The sequence below is a fragment of the Macaca thibetana genome, chromosome 2 (genome assembly GCF_024542745.1).
Source record: "Macaca thibetana thibetana isolate TM-01 chromosome 2, ASM2454274v1, whole genome shotgun sequence".
Classification (NCBI taxonomy): domain Eukaryota; kingdom Metazoa; phylum Chordata; class Mammalia; order Primates; family Cercopithecidae; genus Macaca; species Macaca thibetana.
This window is the reverse complement of record NC_065579.1, coordinates 24,912,294-24,933,688: the sequence shown is the minus strand read 5'-3', so window position 1 is coordinate 24,933,688 and position 21,395 is coordinate 24,912,294. Positions and strand designations below refer to the sequence as shown.

The 21,395-nt window shown below is 39.2% G+C and overlaps 1 protein-coding gene across 2 annotated transcripts in view; it reads left to right on the top strand.

Annotated features, from left to right (window-relative positions):
• The first annotated feature begins 4,598 nt into the window (after nt 1-4,598).
• UBE2E2 (ubiquitin conjugating enzyme E2 E2) overlaps nt 4,599-21,395 on the top strand; it is a 388,195-nt gene continuing 371,398 nt past the window's right edge. The window contains exons 1-3 of one of the 2 annotated variants that reach the window (XM_050779516.1): nt 4,599-4,853; nt 10,333-10,516; nt 19,269-19,319. In XM_050779516.1, the coding sequence (XP_050635473.1) occupies nt 10,341-10,516; nt 19,269-19,319 (227 nt within the window). In that variant the 5' untranslated portion in view covers nt 4,599-4,853; nt 10,333-10,340. The other variant, XM_050779515.1, reaches the window with a different exon arrangement.

Genomic DNA, 21,395 nt, shown 5'->3' with positions numbered 1-21,395 from the left:
AAAAGCAGGTATATATTTATTAATTCAACCAACCCTTCGGGGATGCTTTTCCTTTTTACTAATGTGTAGATGTGGAGATAAATAAGGTATGGTGTATGCCGTTCAGAAGTTCACAGCAAAGTAAAGAATGCAGGCTTTTAAACAGTGTAACATACAGGGAGACATGCTGTGTGGCTGACCTAGAAGACTATTTGCAAGAGAAAGTGGCAAACTCAAGTGAGAGAATTACACCTAGACTTGAGGGTGAGATGATCTCCCACTTATCAAAGCACCAGGAAGACTAGTAGCTCACACTTCTATTGTACTTACTTGGCTTCACGTCTATTCAAGTTGCATACATATATTAACTCATTTAATCTTCCCTCTGACCCTATATAAGAATTGGCCATTCAAATAAGCCCCATTTGTGGGGGAGAACTCTGAGACAGTAAGAAGTTAAGCCACTTGCTCATGGTCACATAAGCAGCAGTGGAGCCAGGATCTAGAAACCAGACAGCTCAGTTCCAAAGCATTTCTGCAATGCCCAGGAAAGGCACCAACCAGGGAAAGGCTTATACCATCTGTTTCTTTCTGAGGTTTCTCCATGTTAAGGTTTCTCCATATTTTTATTTATTGCACTAATAGTATTATAATAACTACAACAAAGAAAACCTCAACTACAATCTCATTGCTCAACAAACCTCTGATTCTTTCCTTTCTGTTTGGTTAGTCCTCTCCAGAGCCAATTCTTCCTTTCTTCCTCCTGTGTTGTCTAAAGACAGCCCCTCAGAACCACTTTTCTTTTTTTTTCCTGGCCTGTGCTGTCTCTTGAGATCCTTTACTTATGTCTCAGTACCTCCTTGAGCCTCTATGTTTGTAGTTACTGGGAAGTTAGATGCAATAGTCCATTTCAGGAGTCAGTGGGACTCCTCGCCCTGGAAGAACTACCACGACAGCAACCTCCTTGGGGAACTTCATCATTAGTGAGCAGAGAGCATGGTGTAGTAGTCATCCATTGATGCATAACAAATTACCCTCAAAACTTAGTGACCGAAAACAACAAACATGATCTTCAGGTTCCAGAGTGGCTTAGCTGGGTGTTTCTGGCTCAAGGTCTTTCAAGAGGTTGCCGTTAAGATGTTGATCGGGGCTTCATTGTCTGAAGGCTTAGCTAAGGCTGAAGGATCTGCTCTCAAGTTTACACATGTGGATGTTAGCAGATCTTCTTTTTTAGTCACATGGGCCTCTCCATACGGCTGCTCACTATATGGCAGCTAGCTTTCCCCAGAGTCAGTGACAGCAGAGAGAGAGAGAGAGAGAGAGAGAGCGAGCGAGCGAGCGAGAGGGAGCACATCAACGTGTGCACAACCAAGATGGAAGCCCTAAACTAATCTTGGAAGTGACATACCCTCACTTCTCACAGCATTATACCAAACCTAGCATGACGTAGGAGGGGATTACACAAGGGTGTGAATACCAAGAGGCAGGGATCAGTGGGACATCTTAGAGACTGATTACCATACTCGGGCAACGTCTAGGGGTGAGAGGAGCAGCCCCACTTCTATGTTTGCATCTTAATTTACATGAATGGCAGCCCCTGACATTTTGCAGTATACAAAATATACGATCATACATAGTGGTCCAGGTAGCAGTTCCTGAACAAGTGGGAAAGTCAGGGGAATTTGTCCTCAGTACGCTTCTATTCGCTGTTAGAACTTCATTTATTTGTTTATTTATGAAACAAACATTTTTTTAAAAGCATCTGGTTGTACCTTTGTGTTGGTACTGAACTAGGTAGGTAATGGGGTTACAGTTCTAATGGAGTTTCAATTTTCCTACACCACTGTTGCCCTTAAGTATCCAAAACATTTGGGGTGACTACAGCCTCCCTCAAGCCAGACAGTACGCAACAGATCATTGTTTTCTATCCCATTCTCGCAGGGCCCTAATCTTTGGAAAACCTGAGCTAATATGATGTTTCTTTCCAAGGGTATAATATAAATATGTAACAACCCCTGATAATTGGGTGCCTAACAAGAAAAGAAGTTGCCTAAACAAGCAGCAGGGCTCTACCAGTATAACGCTGCTGCTAAAATTCAGCACAGTTCGCCCGAGAGCGGTCTTTTCCATCACCCATCCATCCAGTCAAACTGGAAAACTAACTGTGGCTCTACTTACTCACGAAGTTGGCAGGAGCAACGTTTTAAGAAGGACCCTTCAAAAAACATTCCCATTTGCCAGTTTCAGGGGGAAAAATGTAGGCTCTAAATTAAAGCTCAGAAATAAAAAAATGTAAGAAAGGAGTGAGTTCATGATGACAGACTGATGGACCAGAGCAGAAAATATAAGGAAGGTGAGCTATTTGTCTCGGAGACCAAGTGTGCGCCACAGAAGAGACAAATGGAGAAAATCAAATAAATATTTATGTTTGTAACACCAGACTCATGGTAAAGTGTCCTTAAGTTCAGACTCCAGAGTCAAACTGCTGATTTCAAGTCAGCTCTGCTCCTCACTAGCTATGTGATGTGGGTGAGTGACTTAATCCCTCTGTACCTCAGTATTCTTATCTGTACAGTGGGGCTGACTGCATAAAACCAACCTATGTGGTGGTTGTGACCCAGTATAACTGAAGTGCTTAGCATGCTGTCTAGCATAAATTAAGAACACGGTAAGCACTAATTATTATTACTGAAGAAATCAGAACAATACCTACTATGTCATCAACTGAAAGAGACCAACTTCATTCACTCGATCATTATCTATTGAATATATACAGCACTGAACCCCAGACGACAAAATCCTTTTTCTCAAGGTGCTTTTATGTGGGAGGGCCGGGAGAGGGAGGAAAAAGAAAGCAGAAGGGGGAAACTAATAAATAAGTAAAAAAATGTATTATGTCAGGTGGTGATCATGGAGAAAAATAAAGCAGAGGATATGGATAGGAAGTTCTGGGGGAGGAGTGGGAGGAAAGAATGTTCTAGACAGAGGAAATAGCAAGTACACAGGTCTTGAAGCTGAGGAATGCTTGGTGTGTCTGTCCATAACTACAAGGCGGGTGTGGCTGGAAGGAGAGGAGGATGGAGTGAAATCGTACAGCTTGAGGTCAGAGGAATCCTGCCTGGGAATGGTGGGCAGATCATGCAGGGCATGTGTCCATATTCAGCACTTTGGCTGTTGCTGTATGATGGGAAGCCACTGGAATTTTTGAGAAGAGAGACATAATCTAATCTTTGTTTTTTAAGGACAGTCAGCTGTGTGTAGGTGTGGGGGAGGGAGGGGCGGAGAGTGGGAGGTAGACAGATCAGGTAGGACATAATTATTGAGAGATGATGGCTTAGACCAGGACACCAGCAGTGGGGAGGGGAGTGAGGAGTGGACATTTTCACCGTATATTTGTGAAAGCAGAGTCAACAGAATTTGCTGACGAATATGATGCTGAGTGTAAAGCAGAGAAGGTTCAGAGATAGGGAAGTTCTGAGGACAAGGATTTTTCTCTTTTATTCAATGTCATATACCTACCCCCTAGACAGTGCCTGGCATCAATAAATGTTCCTTGAATAAACGAAAAGGGTAACTGATTTGTATTAAATCCATTTTGAACTTAGTAAATAGCAGTTAAAACATCCACAGTCAAACGAAGTACTGTAGCAACCATAATTTCAGCAATTAAGCAGTGAAAGGTCTTCCAATCCTTTCCTCCACAAAGATCGAAGTTAACTTTGCTGCATCGCTGGACACCCCGTTGCCAACGACCCAGCACTCCCTTGGTAAGTGAGGCTGGAGGTGGGGGTGGGAGAAATTTCGTGGAAGCTAAGTTTGCAAAGCAGGTACTTTTTTTTTTTTTAAACGGTTATTTGGGGTGAGGAGTAAAACAGAACCGAATGTTCCCTCAGGCCACCTACAGCACTGCTACTGTTCCCATATCCCTCAACTGGGCATGAAGGCAGCTTCCCACTCACTCTGACAGTGGCGCACCCTGTACCCCTCACCTCTCTCTTCAATACCCCAGGGCTAAACGGCCCGAGGCTCCTCTCTACCGGCTGGTGTGCATTCTGGGCCAGGGCGAGCCAAAAGGCAGAAGGGCCTTCGTGCTGCAGTGTCGGGTGAAGAGTCAGGCTTAGCCTGGACGAACTTTCCAGGCCAATGTGAAGTTTTCCTATCTTGGGTACATGCGGGCCCCACGCGTCTGCGAGTTTGGGTTAGTGTGTCAACAGGGTCAGTCCCGGTAGCTACTTTGCGAAAGCTTCGAGGCGAGAGTGAAGTCAAGGGCTGCGGTGGATGGGGGTGAAAGGCCTCCTCGCCCCACTGCCTGCACCGTCTTGGGGCAACCCCCAACCCCCAGCCGGCATTTCCCTTTAATGCGCGTGCCCGTCAAGGTCCTTGCGTCCCCTCCCCTCAAGCCACCCCGTCGGCCTCGGTTTCCCCCACTTCTCTCCCTCCTTGTCGTTCCTTCCCCGTGGGACGCCCCTCGCCCACCCCCGTCAGAGCCCGGCCTGCGCGCGGGACCCAGCTGTCACTTTACTTTTCCACGCCGCCTCCCCACCCCCTCTCCCGACCAGTCGGGCAGCCCGCCCGGGCGCGCGCCCGCCCCCGCCCCCTCGCGGCCGCGCGCCGGAGGAGGAGGGGCGGGGGAGGAGGTAGGCGCGCGGCGCCGCACGGCCGACGTGGGGCTCGCGCTCTCGCGGTCTCTCCCAGGCGGGTGCGCGGGGACGCGCACTCGCGGGTGCGCGCGCGGACGGCCGGGCGGCGGCGGCTCCCGGAGGTGGTGGCTTCACTTTCCAGGACTCAGGGGCAGCCACAGCGACAGCCGCGGGCAGCAGCCTCAGGAGCCGGAGCTGGAACGGCCGGGGGCGGCGGCAGCGGCGGCGCTGAGGGTGAGTCCGGGCGGGCGCGAGCGCGGCGGGGACAGGCGTGGTCGGGTGCGTGGTGCGTGGGTCCGGCTTTCGGTGACTAGACGGTCCGCAGGGGACATCCCGTCCCTGGGGCCTCCCCAGTCTCCCTCCCCCTCGCGCGTCGGCAGCTCTCTCCCCGGGCTTCGGCTCCAGCCTGCGACCTGCACGGACACCCCCCTCAGGTATTCGCTCGGGCCGCGCCGGTGCCTCCCCTCCTCGGGCGTCCTCCCTCTCGCTGGCGTCCTCCTCACTCCCCCGACCTCCCTTCCGCGCCGCAGGTCTCTGCTTACACCGCTCGTGTCCTAGTTCCCTCCTTCCTCGCTCCCCGGGCCCGGTTCCCTGCGCCCCCTCCCGCGAGCCTCCTGCCCCCGTTTCTCGCCCTTTCTACCCCTCCCCCTCCTTCCCATCCCCCCTTCTGCCTCTCCTCTCCCTGTCCTCCTTCTACCCCCTTCCGTTCTCAGTTCCCCATCCTTCTCCACCCTCCCAGCGCCTGCCTTCTCCTAGCCGCATCCTGGAACTAAGTCTTTGCAAAAGTACAGGATAAATGTCACGGTGGAAAGTGCCCGGCTTGATCTTTTGCTATTTTCCCTAATTGCATAATTGCTGCACATGGTGTCTCTCCTGGCGAGTGCCGGGTCTGGCTCCTCCGCCGCCGCACCCGGGTGGCCCGCCCGGAGAAGACCTTGTGGGGTGTATTTGTGTGTGTCCTGGTGTGGGGTGTGTGTTGTATTTGTCTTTTGTGATCCCTGGCGCTTGTCACAGTTTGGAACCGAAGCCCATTTTTCTCTGGTCTCTTCTCTGCAGCCCCCACTGGCCTGGTTTGAAACTGGATTCCCTCTGTCCTCTCCCCCTTCCCCCCCACTCCACTTCTCCCCCTCTTTTCTCCCCTCTCTCTCATAATGTTTTGATCTTTTTGCCCTTTACAATTTCTAATGAAGATAAAGCGTGGCTTCTTGTGGCTTTTTTTTCCCACGACCAACCAGAAATGTCCAATCCATCTTCCCTTAAGGAAATTAAGGCCGCTTTAGAAAGACATCATCCTGTGCTCGGTGGCTGTTTAGACCTATTTGCATGTTTTCTAAGATTCATCGTTTTGTATTGTGTATTCTTGAGAGTCTACTCAAATATTTTCATTTAAAAGTACGAAAGGAAGTGCTAAGGTTTACCCTCAAATTATCTCGCGGTTCTAAAAGATTTTACGCTCTTCTTAGTTTTTAATCCCTGATTCTTTAAAAAGTATGTTTCTACATATGTAATAATTCAGTCTGCACTTTGTGAATCTAAATATTTGCCTTTGCTACGGCAATTTGGATGCTCCTTGTCTCTTTGGAGTTCCGTATGTGGGCTGATGCTGAAGATAGAGTGTTTTCATATAATGCTATACCCCATTCTGTTTCCCCTGCAGCACCTTTTACCCCCAAATCAGGTGTTCCACTATTATTTTCTGCATAAATATCTTTGCAGTTAAATTTAAAGCTGAATATTGCTGTGTGCATATACTATATATTTATTTTACATTTTAGAAAAGTTTAGAAACATGAGTAGGAAGACAGCAAGATCTATATGACAGAATTAAACGCTTTCCTGTTATAAAAGCTCAAATGAACCCTTGGTTTTGCAGTTTTATACTAGTAGATACTGTTATAAGGCTTACCTGCATAGTAGGCTGGATTTATGAAATGACTATAGTTGCCTTTATGTAGTCAGTAATATTTCAAGCCAAATCATTTCATTTTTATGGAACACGTGTTTATGGAACACGTGTTTATGGAACACGTGAGTTTCGTTCACTGTATGTTGCTAATTTCCAGGACTGTAATTACAACATAGGGTACATAGCTAATACAAGCTTAGACAGTTTGTGTTGAAGAAGTAATAGAATGTAAGCCTCCTAACATAGTTTGAGGAAGGACTGCCTATTTTATGTTTAAAAATTAAGTTTTACTTTGAGTTACGAAGCAAGCATATTAATTTATATATCTCAATATCTTTGAAACTATCATTGGAGAGTAGCTCTTTGTTTATAACCCTGGGATTTAAGTTTATCTTCCCTGTAGATTAGATAATGGGATCAGATTAACTGTTTAGGAATTAATTTTAAAATGCTGATTTAGAAGATAATGTTTAAAGAATTTTAATTCAGGAATTTTTATTCATTTGTACTTTAGAGAGACATCAATTTTACACTTATGACTAATTAAATTGATTTATAGACTACTTTTTCTTCATAAAAATTCATTGCACCTGAGTGGCACAATAATTTTTTTCTATAGTTTTTTTGTAAGCAAGCATTCAAAAAACAAACCGAGGAGAAGCTCCTCTTATTGATATTTGAAAAAGAGATGTGAAAACGTTATTTCTGAAAGTTCCTATAGTGGTTATCAGTGGCCTCAGATGGATTTATCATTTGTAGGTTAACATTTGGATGAAATAGGTGTCTTAAGTCGAAAGTGGAAATAATTCTTTTCCTTAATGTGAAACTAGAAATTACGCCTCTATTGGGGAATTTCTAATAGTATTTTTATTAGTTCTCTAGTGAGACTAATTTTTACTTTAGTCTTCCTCTGATATTCAGCAGTAGTTTATGAAATTTGGGTTTCAGATTATGGTTCAGATGACATCAGTGAGCAATCTTTTTAAATAATTATATAACTCTGGCATTCGATAGTATGTGAATGCACATAAATAAGAATACTAAGAATGTGTGGTTTTGTAACGAATGTGATACACAACTGAAACTCTTGGCATAGTTTAGTAAATCATAGTTTATTAAACTGAAGCTGCAGCCTCAGTATAGAGAATATTATTTCATTGAGGTTCCCATGTATTTATCATGGAACAGATTGCTCCTGGTTTAAAATGTATAAAATGATTTCTCACTCATTTCACATTTCTTAAGGTATCGCTGGCAGCATTTTGCTGTATCTGAGCACCTTTCCCTGAGGATTGTTCTCGTTTTCACTCTCATGCGTGCTGCCCTAACTGATATGCCATTATGTACATACTTAGAAGGTTTTAAACTTCTGATATATTTTAACTGAAAGAGGTAAGGTGAAAAAATAATTAAATCCAAGAATGAGAATTTAGAGTAAAATAAAAATGAAAAAAAGCAAGAAATATGTTATGACTTTTAGAGCTAGATGTGAAACATACTGATATAAAATTTCAGTATTCTATTAAGTGACTTTAGTGCTCATAAAAGATGTCACAGCTGTGGAGACTGGTGCTCTCCATTTACAGAATAGGTAGAAAAGTAGTCAGCTTTTCCATTAGTATGTTTCAGAGCTGTTGAGGCAGACCTGTTTTTGTGTGGCATGAGGAACTGTTGGGGTTGAAGGGGTGCTGGTGGTGGTGTGTGTGGCGTGTCAGTGAAAGGATTCACTATTTTCTGTTGACTCTTTGCGGCTCTGTGCTTCGTGATGCCTCCATTCTTTTGCAGTGCTTTTTGGTTTGTCTTACAAAAATTTCAGTCTATTAAAGATCGGTGTTACAACATTGCTTTGGCTTGGAGCAGACTACAAGTTAAATCTTTAGTAATGATGAATTTTCATCAGTGTCAAATAGCTATCCATTTGGACTAAATTGTAGTAATTAAAAATTTTGCTTTATTTGAGGTATCTTTACCTATTCTTATTGATCATATCAGAAACAGTTTTATTTCAAGTCGTAATTTGAATAAGAATAATCAAAAGGATCCATTTCAAAAGGAGTTTGTTCAGTGTACCTCTAATTTTTAAAGGTATTTTTTTTGTTGTTAATGGTACTTGTTAAGTATAGGTATTTGTTTTTAAAGAGGTGTCTGAGAAGGTAGCTATACAGTGCTCAAAGTGATTATTAGGTGACAAAACTGTGGTGAGCACAAGACCTTTTAGAGTCTGGGCATGGGTTTTGTTGGTTCAGTTCTGGATTTGTCAGAACACTGTAGGCTAGTCAGCTCGTAAGGGATGTATTCGTAGTCATCAAACTCAGAAATTGATTATGGTAGAATGACAGTTGAGAAGAGATACTCCTCTTCTCTTACTGGAATTGTTTGTGTCTCCTGTCTAGGTTATAACAGCTATCTAAATATCAAGCTATTGAGGAAATTGAGTTGGTAATCAGAGCTGCTTGGGGAGCCTGAACTCAGAGCAAAGGGAATTTGAATGCCTTGAGGGATATCTTAGCCAGACTGTGGGGAAAAGAAAAAAAAAAATTCTTCAGTGTCTCGCCATCTCTTGTGAAATATGGTTGCTTTAGTATATAGCTGAATCAGTGCTGATGCCGTCGTATGGTTCAATTTTTATTTAGAATCATGCAGTCATGCAGGCCTCTGTGTTCTTCTGTTATCACAAAGGTTACTTAAAACAATTTACTAGTTTGGAGAATTTTAACCTTAGCCCAGCTCTGAGGATGTATTGATGGAATAGGGATTTGAAAGAATCCTCCCATTTTTCTGTTCCCACAACTATTTGTACTAACCTTCGTTTTTGTACTTAGCAAGTTGGCTAGTCCAGGTTTTTCACAGTTGTGGGACCAAAGGGTTTAGCACAGCACCTGGTAGAGAGTAGACCCTTAGTCATTTTTTTCTTATTTTTTGTAACAGCATTATTGATATGTGATTCACAGACTATAAAATTTACCGTTTAAAAATGTACAACTCTGTAGTTCTTAGAATATTTATTATTAGAATTGAGCAACATTATCATTATCTAATTTAAGAACATTTTTATCACCCCACAGGGAAGCATCCTACCCATTAGCAGTCAGTCTTCACTGCTCTCCCCTCACTCCCTGGCAACCACTTACCCATTTTATTTTATTATTATTATTATTTTGTTTTGAGACAGGGTCTCTCTCTGTCACTCAGGCTGGAATGCAGTCGTATCAATCATATTTTTATTTTTTGTAGAGATCGAGTCCTGCTATGTTGCCCAGGCTGGTCCTGCCTGGGCTTCCCAAAACATTGGGATTTACAGGCGTGAGATTTACTACTGAATTTGATATTTATGAATTTGCCTATTCTGGACATTTTATCTAAATAGTCAGCTTGTGGTCCTTTGTGGCTGGCTTCTTTCACTTACAGAATGTTTCAAGGTTCATCCATTTTGTAGCACGTAGACACTGTATTTCATTCTTTTTTATGGCTAACAGTACATTATGTGAATATACTACTACATTTTGTTTATCCATTCATTCGTTAGTGGATATTTGAGTTGTTTCCAGTTTTGGTTATTATGAATAATGTTGCTGTGAATGTTTCATGTATAAATTTTGTATGTTTTTGTTTTACAATACATTTTGAATGGATGAAGGAAAAGTTTTAGCAAGTCCCAAAGCTGCATTGTTTTGTAAATGACCAATTTAATCCGTTTTATATTAAGATTTACTTGTTTTACTTTGAGATTCATTCTCTGTGTTCTGGAGGTAGCTTACTGTAGTCGTCCTCACAGCTGAATAAATGATTTTTGATTCTTTAATCCAGGATCTAAAATGTCCACTGAGGCACAAAGAGTTGATGACAGTCCAAGCACTAGTGGAGGAAGTTCCGATGGAGATCAACGTGAAAGTGTTCAGCAAGAACCAGAAAGAGAACAAGTTCAGCCCAAGAAAAAGGAGGGAAAAATATCCAGCAAAACCGCTGCTAAATTGTCAACTAGTGCTAAAAGGTATCTCAGTTATTATAACCTTTTTATTTTTGGTATCAGTTTATCATCTTAAGTTCTATTTTTCTCTTGCATTTAATCATTTTTTCCGTGATTGTCAGCCATGAACTTCGTGGATTTTTCTTTCCCTTTCAAGATGATCTCTTTTACATGGTTTTAGCCATAGGGAACTTCAGTATTTAAAGTCAGTTAAATGGCATGGCAGATTCATAAAATACATTTCCATAGTGTGTTTGTGTGTTTGTGTATTATTAGGGAAGCATATACAGGGCGTGCATGTAAAGTTGCAGTGGTTTCATTTATGGTTACTTGACCATAAATATTTTTTTTCTGTTCCGTAACACAGAATAGAGATTAGGAATCTTTTGAAGTGGTTATTGAGTGAGTGATAGTTTATTTTCCACTACTCCCAGTTGGTAGAGTCAGAAATGCTGACATTAGCGACAAGTGCATCTTGGTGTCATTACATTAGTCAGTGGATCCATCTTGATACAGATTTTTCTCTTTCTCTGGAGAATAGATGGATCTGGAAAGTAGGTATTTGAATGGTCTTCTTTTGGTACATCAATCTCTTAAAATGATTGGCATGTCAATGGACTTAGAGGGAATCCGTTTTGATATTGTTACATTATAGAATATCTCTTGGAAAATAATTTGAAAGATAAAGTAGTGTCTTTTCTGATCCTGTGATTTTATGTTCTTGCTTTGTTTTCATATGTTTTATATTGCCCAAATAGGAAGTATAAATAAAAGCGATCTGTAACTTTTAGGCATAGTGGAATGCCTGAATGTTGAATTACAGCTTTATATGTTATTTTATGGTGTGGATTAAGGGGAACTCCTTTCTCAAAGATAAGAAACCATTATTATGTTCTAGTAGACTTTGTTTCCCTTTGGCTTAGTCAGTCTACAGGATTGGAAAGAACCTTCTCAGGCCCCTTGGTGAGAGATGTTGGAGGATGGTGAGTGGTTATTCCAAGGTACTAGAGTATTCAGTTTCCCTTTCCTGGGGGTGTATTGCTGATCTCTGTTGAAGGAGCTGTTTGAAAGTCAGAGAGCCCTGAACTTTAAACTTTTAGACCTGTGTACTAGAACATGCCAGGGTGGGGAAGAGGGTTCAGTTTGTTTTGCCATCACACCGCAATTACAGGGGACTCAGCTGGCTGACCCTTCTGTTGCCAGACCACGACACAAATGACCTGCTTAGAGGTGACCTGGGAAATGGGGGGTGGGGTTAGGATGGATAAGAAAGGTGAGGAGTAGAGAAAATGTGACATTTAGGTGAAAGAAGGAAGTCGATGTGGGTGGAAAGGAGATGTTCAGGTACAGATTGTAGTTCCATGTAGATGTGGAAAATCTAATTCAGTCCTCAGTGTCTGATTGGGTTGTTACAGGGCCTTTTCAGTTTGTCAGAAAAGGGCAAGGATTGGTTGGCCAGGTCCTTGGGGAATAGGGTTCTGCTGGGCCTGTGCTTTATTTTGTGATTGCTAGTTAGCAAAGTTACCTGTTGTGGTGAGGCTCTGCCTTTTCCCCTAACTGGGAGCACCACTATAATATACCTTAAAATCATATTTCTTGCATGATATGCCAAAGATCAAATTCTGCTTATGAAAGATGTACTGCTTTATGTGTGAACATGAGTTTTTCAAGTACATGGGTCATCTTTATTTTACTACACTATATGTAGAAAGTACCGATTATTCAAACCTAATGATAGATTTCATGAGGGAAAAATACGGAAGATGTTTTTCTGCTCTGTACATAGGAGATACAACCTAGTTTAGAGATAGTGTATGTACAGAGCACAGGACAGTGCCTGCCTGGCAGTAAATAGTAAGTGGTTGTATTGCGTTGGTGAAAGTAAGAAGTCTCTTTTGAGTTGCTTCCTGGCTGAAAGAATCCCTCTGTTGGCAAATTCCTGTGAATCTGTGATTTTCAAGTTGTGGTTCATGATCTTCCTCTAGAAAGGTCTTCAGTTGGTTTTTGGGTGACACTGTATGAAGTGATGTAATTATTTACTATTTATTTTAAATATAAAAATGCGGCTTTGCTACTAATTTTTTAATTAAAAAAAAAACTTATTTTCCCCTCTCTCTTCCTCCGATTCAGCTGATAGGGAAGTTGTTGGTTCTTTGCCATTTCTGCTTAACTTAGGAAAAAAATTGGGAATTATGAGAACAGAGGACCCCACATCTTTTAAGTTCACTGTCATATCCACAGTACCTAGCAGAGTGCAGTCACAATATTTACTTACTGGTTACCTTGGAACCCTGAGCTTATTTTAGGGATTGGATTTTCCATGGATATTAGCATCTTAGTACTAGTGTGTTTAGAAGATTAAAAGTTAGAGGTAGTTTCAAAATAAATTTTATTTCACACTTTTTTGTTGATGATCATTTTTATTCAGATGAGAAGTCTTTCCCAAATAGTGTCATTTTATGAGAAAGAGTAGCATTGAAGAGCTTGAACTCTAGAGACAGGATCTACGTTTGAATCTAGGTTCTAGCATTTAGTAGCTATAGCTCTGTGGTTTTTTTTTTTTTTCTTTTTCTTTCTTTCTTTTTTTTCTTTTTTCTTTTTCTTTTTTTTTGAGGCAGAGTCTTGCTCTGTCACCCAGGCTGGAGTGCAGTGGTATGATCTCCAACTCCTGGGCTCATTCAGTCCTCCCACTTCAGCCTCCCAAGTAGCTGGGATTACACGGGTGTGTCACCACACCAGGCTAAATTTTTAATGTATTTTTTGTAGGGACGGGAGTCTCGCTGTGTTGCTCAGGCTGGCCTTGAACTCATGGTTGCAAGCGATCCTCCTGCCTTGGTCTCTCAAAGTGCTGGAATTACAGGCATGAGCCACTGTGCCTAGCCTCTGCGATCCTGATGTATAATTTAACAGCTCGGCCGGGCGCGGTGGCTCAAGCCTGTAATCCCAGCACTTTGGGAGGCCGAGACGGGCGGATCACAAGGTCAGGAGATTGAGACCATCCTGGCTAACACGGTGAAACCCCGTCTCTACTAAAAAAAATAAAAAAAAAAACTAGCCGGGCGAGGTGGCGGGCGCCTGTAGTCCCAGCTACTGGGGAGGCTGAGGCAGGAGAATGGTGTAAACCCGGGAGGCGGAGCTTGCAGTGAGCTGAGATCCGGCCACTGCACTCCAGCCTGGGCAACAGAGCGAGACTCCGTCTCAAAAACAAACAAACAAACAAAAAACAGCTCAAGCCTCAATTTCTTCTTTCGTAGAAGGAAGATGATAATGGTACGCTGTTCACAAAGTTCTCATGAGGACTAAATGTGATAAAGCATTTATTCGGCACATAGTAAGCTCTCATAAACTGATGCTGTCACTAATAGACTTTATGTCAGTTAAAGTCTGCAATGATATTTTCCAAGTCCGGTTGGTACAAACTTTGGAAAAATGAGGTATATATTAACCTTGGAGGCAGTGCTGTTGTCAAACTAGAAATACTCAGATGCCGTAATTAAATACTTTTTGTAGTGACTTAGGAAAGTGCTTGCACGTAGGTGCTCAGTTGTTATATGAAATGTACTATTAATAATTGCTGTAATGCAGTAATTATAGAATTAATAAGCTGATATAGAAATATGATTTGAAAAATCTCATTTGTGATATTACAGAATAGTGATATATAATACAGAAAACATTTAAGTGGGTATTTAAACAGTAGTAGAAATTAATTTCTGTCTCAGAGTTAAAGGAAAGATTACAGTTACATCTTACATGCATTTTTGCTTTTCTTTGGCAAGAGTTTGTTTCTTAAAAAATTGTCATGCTCTTATCACAGCCTGTTCTCTTGATATGTCTATATCACTCTTGTTATATTTGCAACTCTGTAGTTGGACTATATCTGCAGTGACAGATTTAGATTATTTTGATTAAATTGACTAGTGAGTTCAATAAAACATCTATTTTGAGATCTTCATTGAATTTATTCTGCTGCTTTTATGGGTTGATACATCTGTAAATGTGAATTTTAAATCATATTTATTCTAAATTAACTTTGTTCAGAGTAGACATGGTGATTTTATTTTTGGACACTCAATATGATACTGTTCGAGGTGTAGTTTTTGGTTTCAGACTCTAAATTTTTGTTAGGTTGAAAAATTGATTCCACTGTATTCCAGTTTGAACTTTTATCTTATGGGCTCTTGTAAGTTTGTTTTCCACATGAGAATGAAATAGTACTTTTATAGATAATCTTTTGTAATTACTGTATTTTATTCATTCTAAATGCACTTTTTATAACTTTTTAATGTTTCTGAAATTGGGACACATCTTAAAATTTATGTGCACAATTATTGATGGTGTGTCTTAAAATCAATGATCTTTTAGAATCATATGTATGTAGTATATACCACCATCCAGAATGAAACTCTAGACTTCTTATTTGCGATGGCAATGTGTTTTCTAAAGATTGCTTTGACATTTAAAAAATTTTAATTATTAGTTGCATGACACTTTCTTGAGAATAAGGTCATTTTGGAAGGTTTTTGCTAGGTGATTCAATTGATTAGAATAGAGGGTTTTTAGGTTGACTGAGGATTGTAGTCTGTAAGGGAATATAGAAAGTTATCTAGATGAGATGAAGGGTTTTTAAAAAGTTCCTGCTAAGAAATTACTTTGCAAATCTACATATCCACACATTCATGTTCTACTTGGCTCTGAGTAAATTTTTGAATTTTCTTTAACCCAAGAAATGTATATGTGTGTTTTAAACATGTTAGTACATATACACTGCTTCATTTTTCTGAACCCCTTTTCCAATATATTGATGTTAAAATGAGAGTTTCATATCCTGTCTTTTCTGTATAATTTTGGTACCATATTCTTCATTTAAGTCTGAATGAATCATGATTGTTATGATTCCCCTCCCCTGCTATTTTTTTAAAGCAAATAACAATCCCACACAGTACTCTTATTGTACTCTTATCATTCGTTCCTGGAACAGTTAAGGTATAAGGTAGAATAATATACATTGAAATTTAATTTGTCTATTGCTTGTGACTTGTCTCAGTAACAATAGGCAGTTGCTGACTTCTGTATCATACTAACCTAAGAGGTGACACTGCCTTATGGAAACTGGAAATTTAGGCAATTGTCCAGGTGATTTTTGTGTAAAATAATTTTGTCTTAAAAGTTCTGATGAAGGAAGTCTTTTTGTTTGACTTAGCAAGATAATAGTTCTCCATCTTTCACCTTACCAGTATAAAATAATTAGCCTTAGTTTTCCTTGTCTTTTAAATGGGAACTGATAAAACAGATACTTAGAGAATTCTGTAAGATTTACCGGATCACTTTTAATGGTAAAAGATCATCATGGGAAAGGTACATTGTAAGTGTGAATTATTGATACTTTTCATTTTTCCTCACCCTAAGAGACAGTGCCTGAAATAGGTACCTTCCTTATCCCCACTTGTCAAGGCTGAGAAACTTAATACATACCATGATCACAACTTTTGAGTTAGAATTGAATTGCTGTCATTGAAAACAGCAGGACATCTTACAACCGTTTAAATAGCAATTCTTAGTATAATCTTTTCTGTCAAGAGAAATATAACCATTTTAGGTAACAGTGGCTCAAAATGTATTATAATATTATTGACTCACTGCTCAGACTTGTTAAATTCATCAGTAAATTGCTTTTTATATTGAATAATATAGACTTAGAATTATAGGGATCTGGAGTTCAACTTTTGTGTAGTACTATATGACAGCAAATTATGATGTATCAATTTTTTTTCTCTTAGAGACAGGGTCTTACTCTTGCCCAGGCTGGAGTATGTGGTATGATCATAGATCACTGTGGCCTCAAATTCCTGGGCTCAAGTGATCCTCCTGCCTTGGCCTCCTGAGTAACTGGGACTATAAGCACACACCACTGTGACCAACAGTTTCCCAAATTTTTTGTAGAGAAGGAGTCTCACTGTGTTGTGCAGGTTGGTCTCCAATTTCTGGCCTCAAGTGATCCTCCTGCATCTGCCTCCCAAAGCCTAGGGATTACAGGCATAGCCACCAATACTGAGCCTGGCCCAGGATTTATGAGTTTTTGTTTTGTTTTTTTAAATCTAAAGGGCAGTATAAATATAAAGCAAGATGTGTTGTTTGAAAATTGCAAAGAAGTTTTTTTACGTTAAAAATAGTTTTTTTTTTTTTTTGACAGCTTAAGCATGCTTTTTATAATGACTATTCCTTTGGTTCTCTTAGTTTAAAAACAATTTTTAAAAGTTCATGTTTCTGATAATAAACAGTACATATATTTTTTTTAAATGGAAAGTAACAGTTTTTTTAATCCACCCCCTGCCCCTAATTCTCCCAGTTCCATTCCCTTGAAGCAGACTGTTTAGCTGTCTTTGGTCTTATTCCTTCTGTTGGTTTTCTGTACAACTCTAAATAATACACTTATTTCTCGTGGAATTGTTAATTGAAGTAATATCTTTTGATTGCCTGCTCTGAAATATGAGGATTTAGTTTACTTACCTATTCTTCCTTTCTTTTCCTTCCTCCCAGTTAATGATAGTTAAAAATTTTTAAAAAGATTATTTGTTGCCTTTATACTCTAAAAATATATATTTAAGCTTCTATTTCTTTTTCCTACAAATAACATGTTTTTTATTCTCTACTTTGTAAATTGGGGATAATATCTTCTCCATCCACTTTTAACTGTTTTATATTAGCTACACTTAATTTTATATCTTCAAGGTTAATAACATTTACTTTGTACAGTGCAACCAACAACCAATCTTCTATGCTTTGTCTGTAAGTAAAAGACCAATAAATTGTACATTTATTATAACTGTAAACATTAAATGCCAGACCAAACAGCATATTAGGATTAGATTAACTACAAGTCCAGTGTCATGATCTCCGGGCTTCTCAATGAGTGATAGCATTTAGGCAAAATAGATCAAATCTTTCTCTCCCCACCTCACTCCCAATGTCTGATACTTAATTAAAGTTATTTTACATTTTAGTTTGCTTCATATTTCATCTGTGACTTATGCAGTTTTTTTTTCCTTCTGGGATTTCTGATTACTTCCCCCTATGTCCCCTTTTGTAGTCTATTTTATCTGTATACACTCTTTAGCCCCCTTCTTGCCTGTCTCAGCCTGTTTGATTTACACCCATTTGTTTTGTCTTGCAGAAATATATTGAAATTTCTCACTCATTGGTGACCACCACCCTTCTCTTTGCTGTTTATTCCTTTTTTGCATTTTCTGCATTTCCCTTTCCCACCTTGCGGGGTCCTGAATGAGTGAGAGGTAAAAGTGTGTGTGCCTAGTTTGCCATCTTTAACCTGGACTTAGCCATTTAGTTTTGAAGTGTCTGTTGTATATTTTGTATGAAATCCATAAAATGTGTTCTCCTGTATCAAATCTTTGAGACTATTGTCATTGAAATATGGGCAATATGTACTTGTATGCATATAAATATATCACAGAACCCATATTAGAAGGAAGTTATAGTGTGTTGAAAGAGATCACGGAGTTTATTCTAGTTAACCTCTATTTTACAGGACAGAAAACTGAGGCACAGGGAGAGAAAGCAAGCATGTGTGAGCAGTGTTCTTGCCCAGGGACTCAATTTAATGGCCTAGCAGAATTACAATGCAATTTTCTTTGACTTTGAATTTCTTAGCCGTCCTCTGATTCATAATGCCTCACCAACCTTGAATCACACGGTTTAGAAAAGTGAAAATTGTACCAGTAGCATGCAGTTCCTTTGGGAAGTTGATACCAGTTCTGTTGGAGGGGTCCCATTTATTCTAGTAGTTTGTTGTCTTGAAAAGGAAGTAGAATGAAATTGCTTGAGTGTAAATATTTTTGCTCAGATTCTTTTGTTTTTTAAAGATACTTTAATCAGTTATTATCCATATACTGTCACAATAATTACCAGACAACAGGCATCCAGCTGTTAATAACCCCATATTTAAAAACCAAGGCAAAGGAGAAGAAACGGTTTTGAGAATATTTTTGTATTTGATTTAGCAAAGCCTACATTTAATAAGGTATGAATGATAGTTAAGGGATTGCTAAGTATAGTCTTAGAAAACAGTGGCGCGCTTTCAGCCTTTTTATACATACATAGGATGTTAGATGCAGTTAAAAATAAAAGTAGAATGTAACACATGAGGATAGGTAGAGCAGGCTTAAAAATTTTTTTTTGGCGTGAAGCTCATGAAATGACATTAATTGCTTATGTAATATTAGGATAGTTCTAGCAGATGAAATAGTGTTAAACGTCAAAGTCCCAACTTGCTCCAAATTAGAGGCTCCAGGAAGGAATACCATATGCGTCTTGATGGCAGTTTCAGGTGTTGGAATGAGATCCTGAATCTTTTCTTCACCATTTGATTCTGTCAAGTCAGGATGCTTGAATTTAACTTAATATCAGCTTTCCATCCTGTATGGGAATGCTCTAATACAAAACAGAAGTTAGAATGACCCATGAATGGTGGGGCAGAAATTTCCAGCTTTAGAAATTTTAATTAGCGCTGTCAGTGGTTCAGTGAAGTCATAGTGTTCCTTCCACAGGTTGCATGTACTGATAGTGTCATCCTTTAGATGCATCCTCAAAACCCTGGCGGAAATTGCTACTTTATTGTTGGATGTGATGCTTTATACAGTATTAGTATTTCAAACTAATATACCAAAGGGAAGTATTATTAAAACATAACGTTTTAATGAAATAAATTGTTAAGAGTGAAGATATTTTTAACATAATGTTCTTTGTCTTTATTTTAAAGAATTCAGAAGGAACTTGCAGAAATTACATTGGACCCTCCTCCCAACTGTAGGTAAGTACTTACGGTTTTTTATTTACTTGTATCTTTTGCAGAAGGTACATTTGAACTGTTGGTTTTATATGCAACTGTTGTTGTAATGTGGTTAATTAGTAAACATATCATTGTTGTTTGAACTTAAGTGACGGTGGAAGACAGTGGTTTTTGTCATCTCTGTGCAGAAATGGAATGTTCAGCAAGTATGTTTGTAGTGGTAGAACGGAGTTGCCAAAAGTAGTGTAATGCGATAACAATAAGACAATGAAATTATGGGGTAACAAATACAATTACCTTTTAGTGGAAGAGGTGTTAGGGCCTTAAGTGGTTTTTTAATGATAGAATAATAGTGTGGCTAAAATATTTGCTATGTTGTAATTTTTGTTATCTTGTTGGAATTTGATTTTTAAAAGTGCAGACACATTAAATAGTGCTTCTTCATGGTTTACGTTATTATGGTCATTGGTTGTGACTAGGTAAGATTGGGTGATTTGAGGCAGTGATGTTAAGTGTAAAACTGTCTCTCACTTTATGATCATGACCCCGAATTTTCTGGTCAGTGTTTACTTTAGGAAAGAAAAGTGCTTACCTGGAAATGGTTAATGTTATACAGATACATGGAGAAAGAGGAGAAAAATAACCTCTTACCTTAAGCTGCTGCCTTGGGTCTGAAGCAGTGGTTAGAAGATCACTGTTTGATTATTTTTAAGACACTTATTTCTATTTTGAGATGAGGTCAGCATTGGAACCAGGCCAACCTGGAGTTTTTCTGGTTTAAAATGATAATCTTATGCATTGAAGGTAGAAGGGCAGATTAAATAAAAATCTTCCCCACATTGAATGCAGGTAGAATTTATTGCTTGGTATGATATCTGACTTCACTGATCTTATTTTTATGTAAAAACAAAGATAACAATGGTGAGAATTAATGAAAGTGAAAATTTTGCATATGGCTATATTGATAGTTGGCTAGTTGACAACTGTTTTGTGTAGGAAAAATTCTAATAGAACTTACTTTGTGGTGAATCTAATATGGTTCTTTAAATGAATCATATACAGTTTATAAACTTACAGTAATAATATTCAAAGAATGTTTCACTGAAATAGAACAAATATGTCTTTGTTAGGTAAAACTGTTTAACGTAAGACTTTTTGTCACTCTTACGACCGTATGACATCAAAGCTGTTTCAGATGGCAGATGATTGTTTAGCTTTTGGTGGTCAATGGTTATAAGTGGATTGATTTGTGGAAAAACTCTAGTTTGAATTAAACCTAACATCCTTTGTTTCTTAGGATATTTGTTTTAATGGTCTGAATCTTTAAAAAAATAAACCATGTTATTAATATATTACATGTATTGTTTTTGTAACCTTTTTTATGAACAATTGAACTGATAAATAAGTGAACTTAATTTATTCACTTCTTTGCTTAAATTTTGACAACCCCGATCATTGGTAAAATGAGCAACTTTGTTTTAATAAGTTTGTTTAAGACTCATTTTTAATAAATGAAATCCATGTACAGTATCACGTGATGTAGACTGCAATTTTGCTATTAGATGACTGAGAAAAGGAACTATATAAAGATTATTGTTTAAGTAAACTAAAATAATTGAACCATAGTTCTGTTAAAGGTAAAAAACATTTAACTATAGTGTCATCTGAAATTTGGAGGTTTACTTTGTCTTTGAGCCTTAGTTAATGATACCATTACGAGTTCATATGTAAGCTCTTCATAAATAGAGCAAAATGTTTATTACAGGTTTTAATTTTTAAAAATTAGAAGTAACTAAAGATACCTACTTTAGTTAATTTTCTGACTTGGGAATTTGCAGGGAAATTCTCACTTGTGGGCTGAGGATTGGATAGCTGATAAGTTTGCTTTAGAAGCTAGGTCTGCAGTACAGTGGCTTTGGTTCCTTTTATTGATTCTAAAACAGTTGCTTGGACTGGGTCAGGCAGAGAGAAAGGTTATTTACCTTCATGTGACACTCCCTTTGGCAAGCAAAGGATCCTCTGTGCTGTAGCTGATTGATAAGTGTTGATTAACTAGTTTTACATTTTCTGTGTGCTTGTGTTACTTAATATGGATGT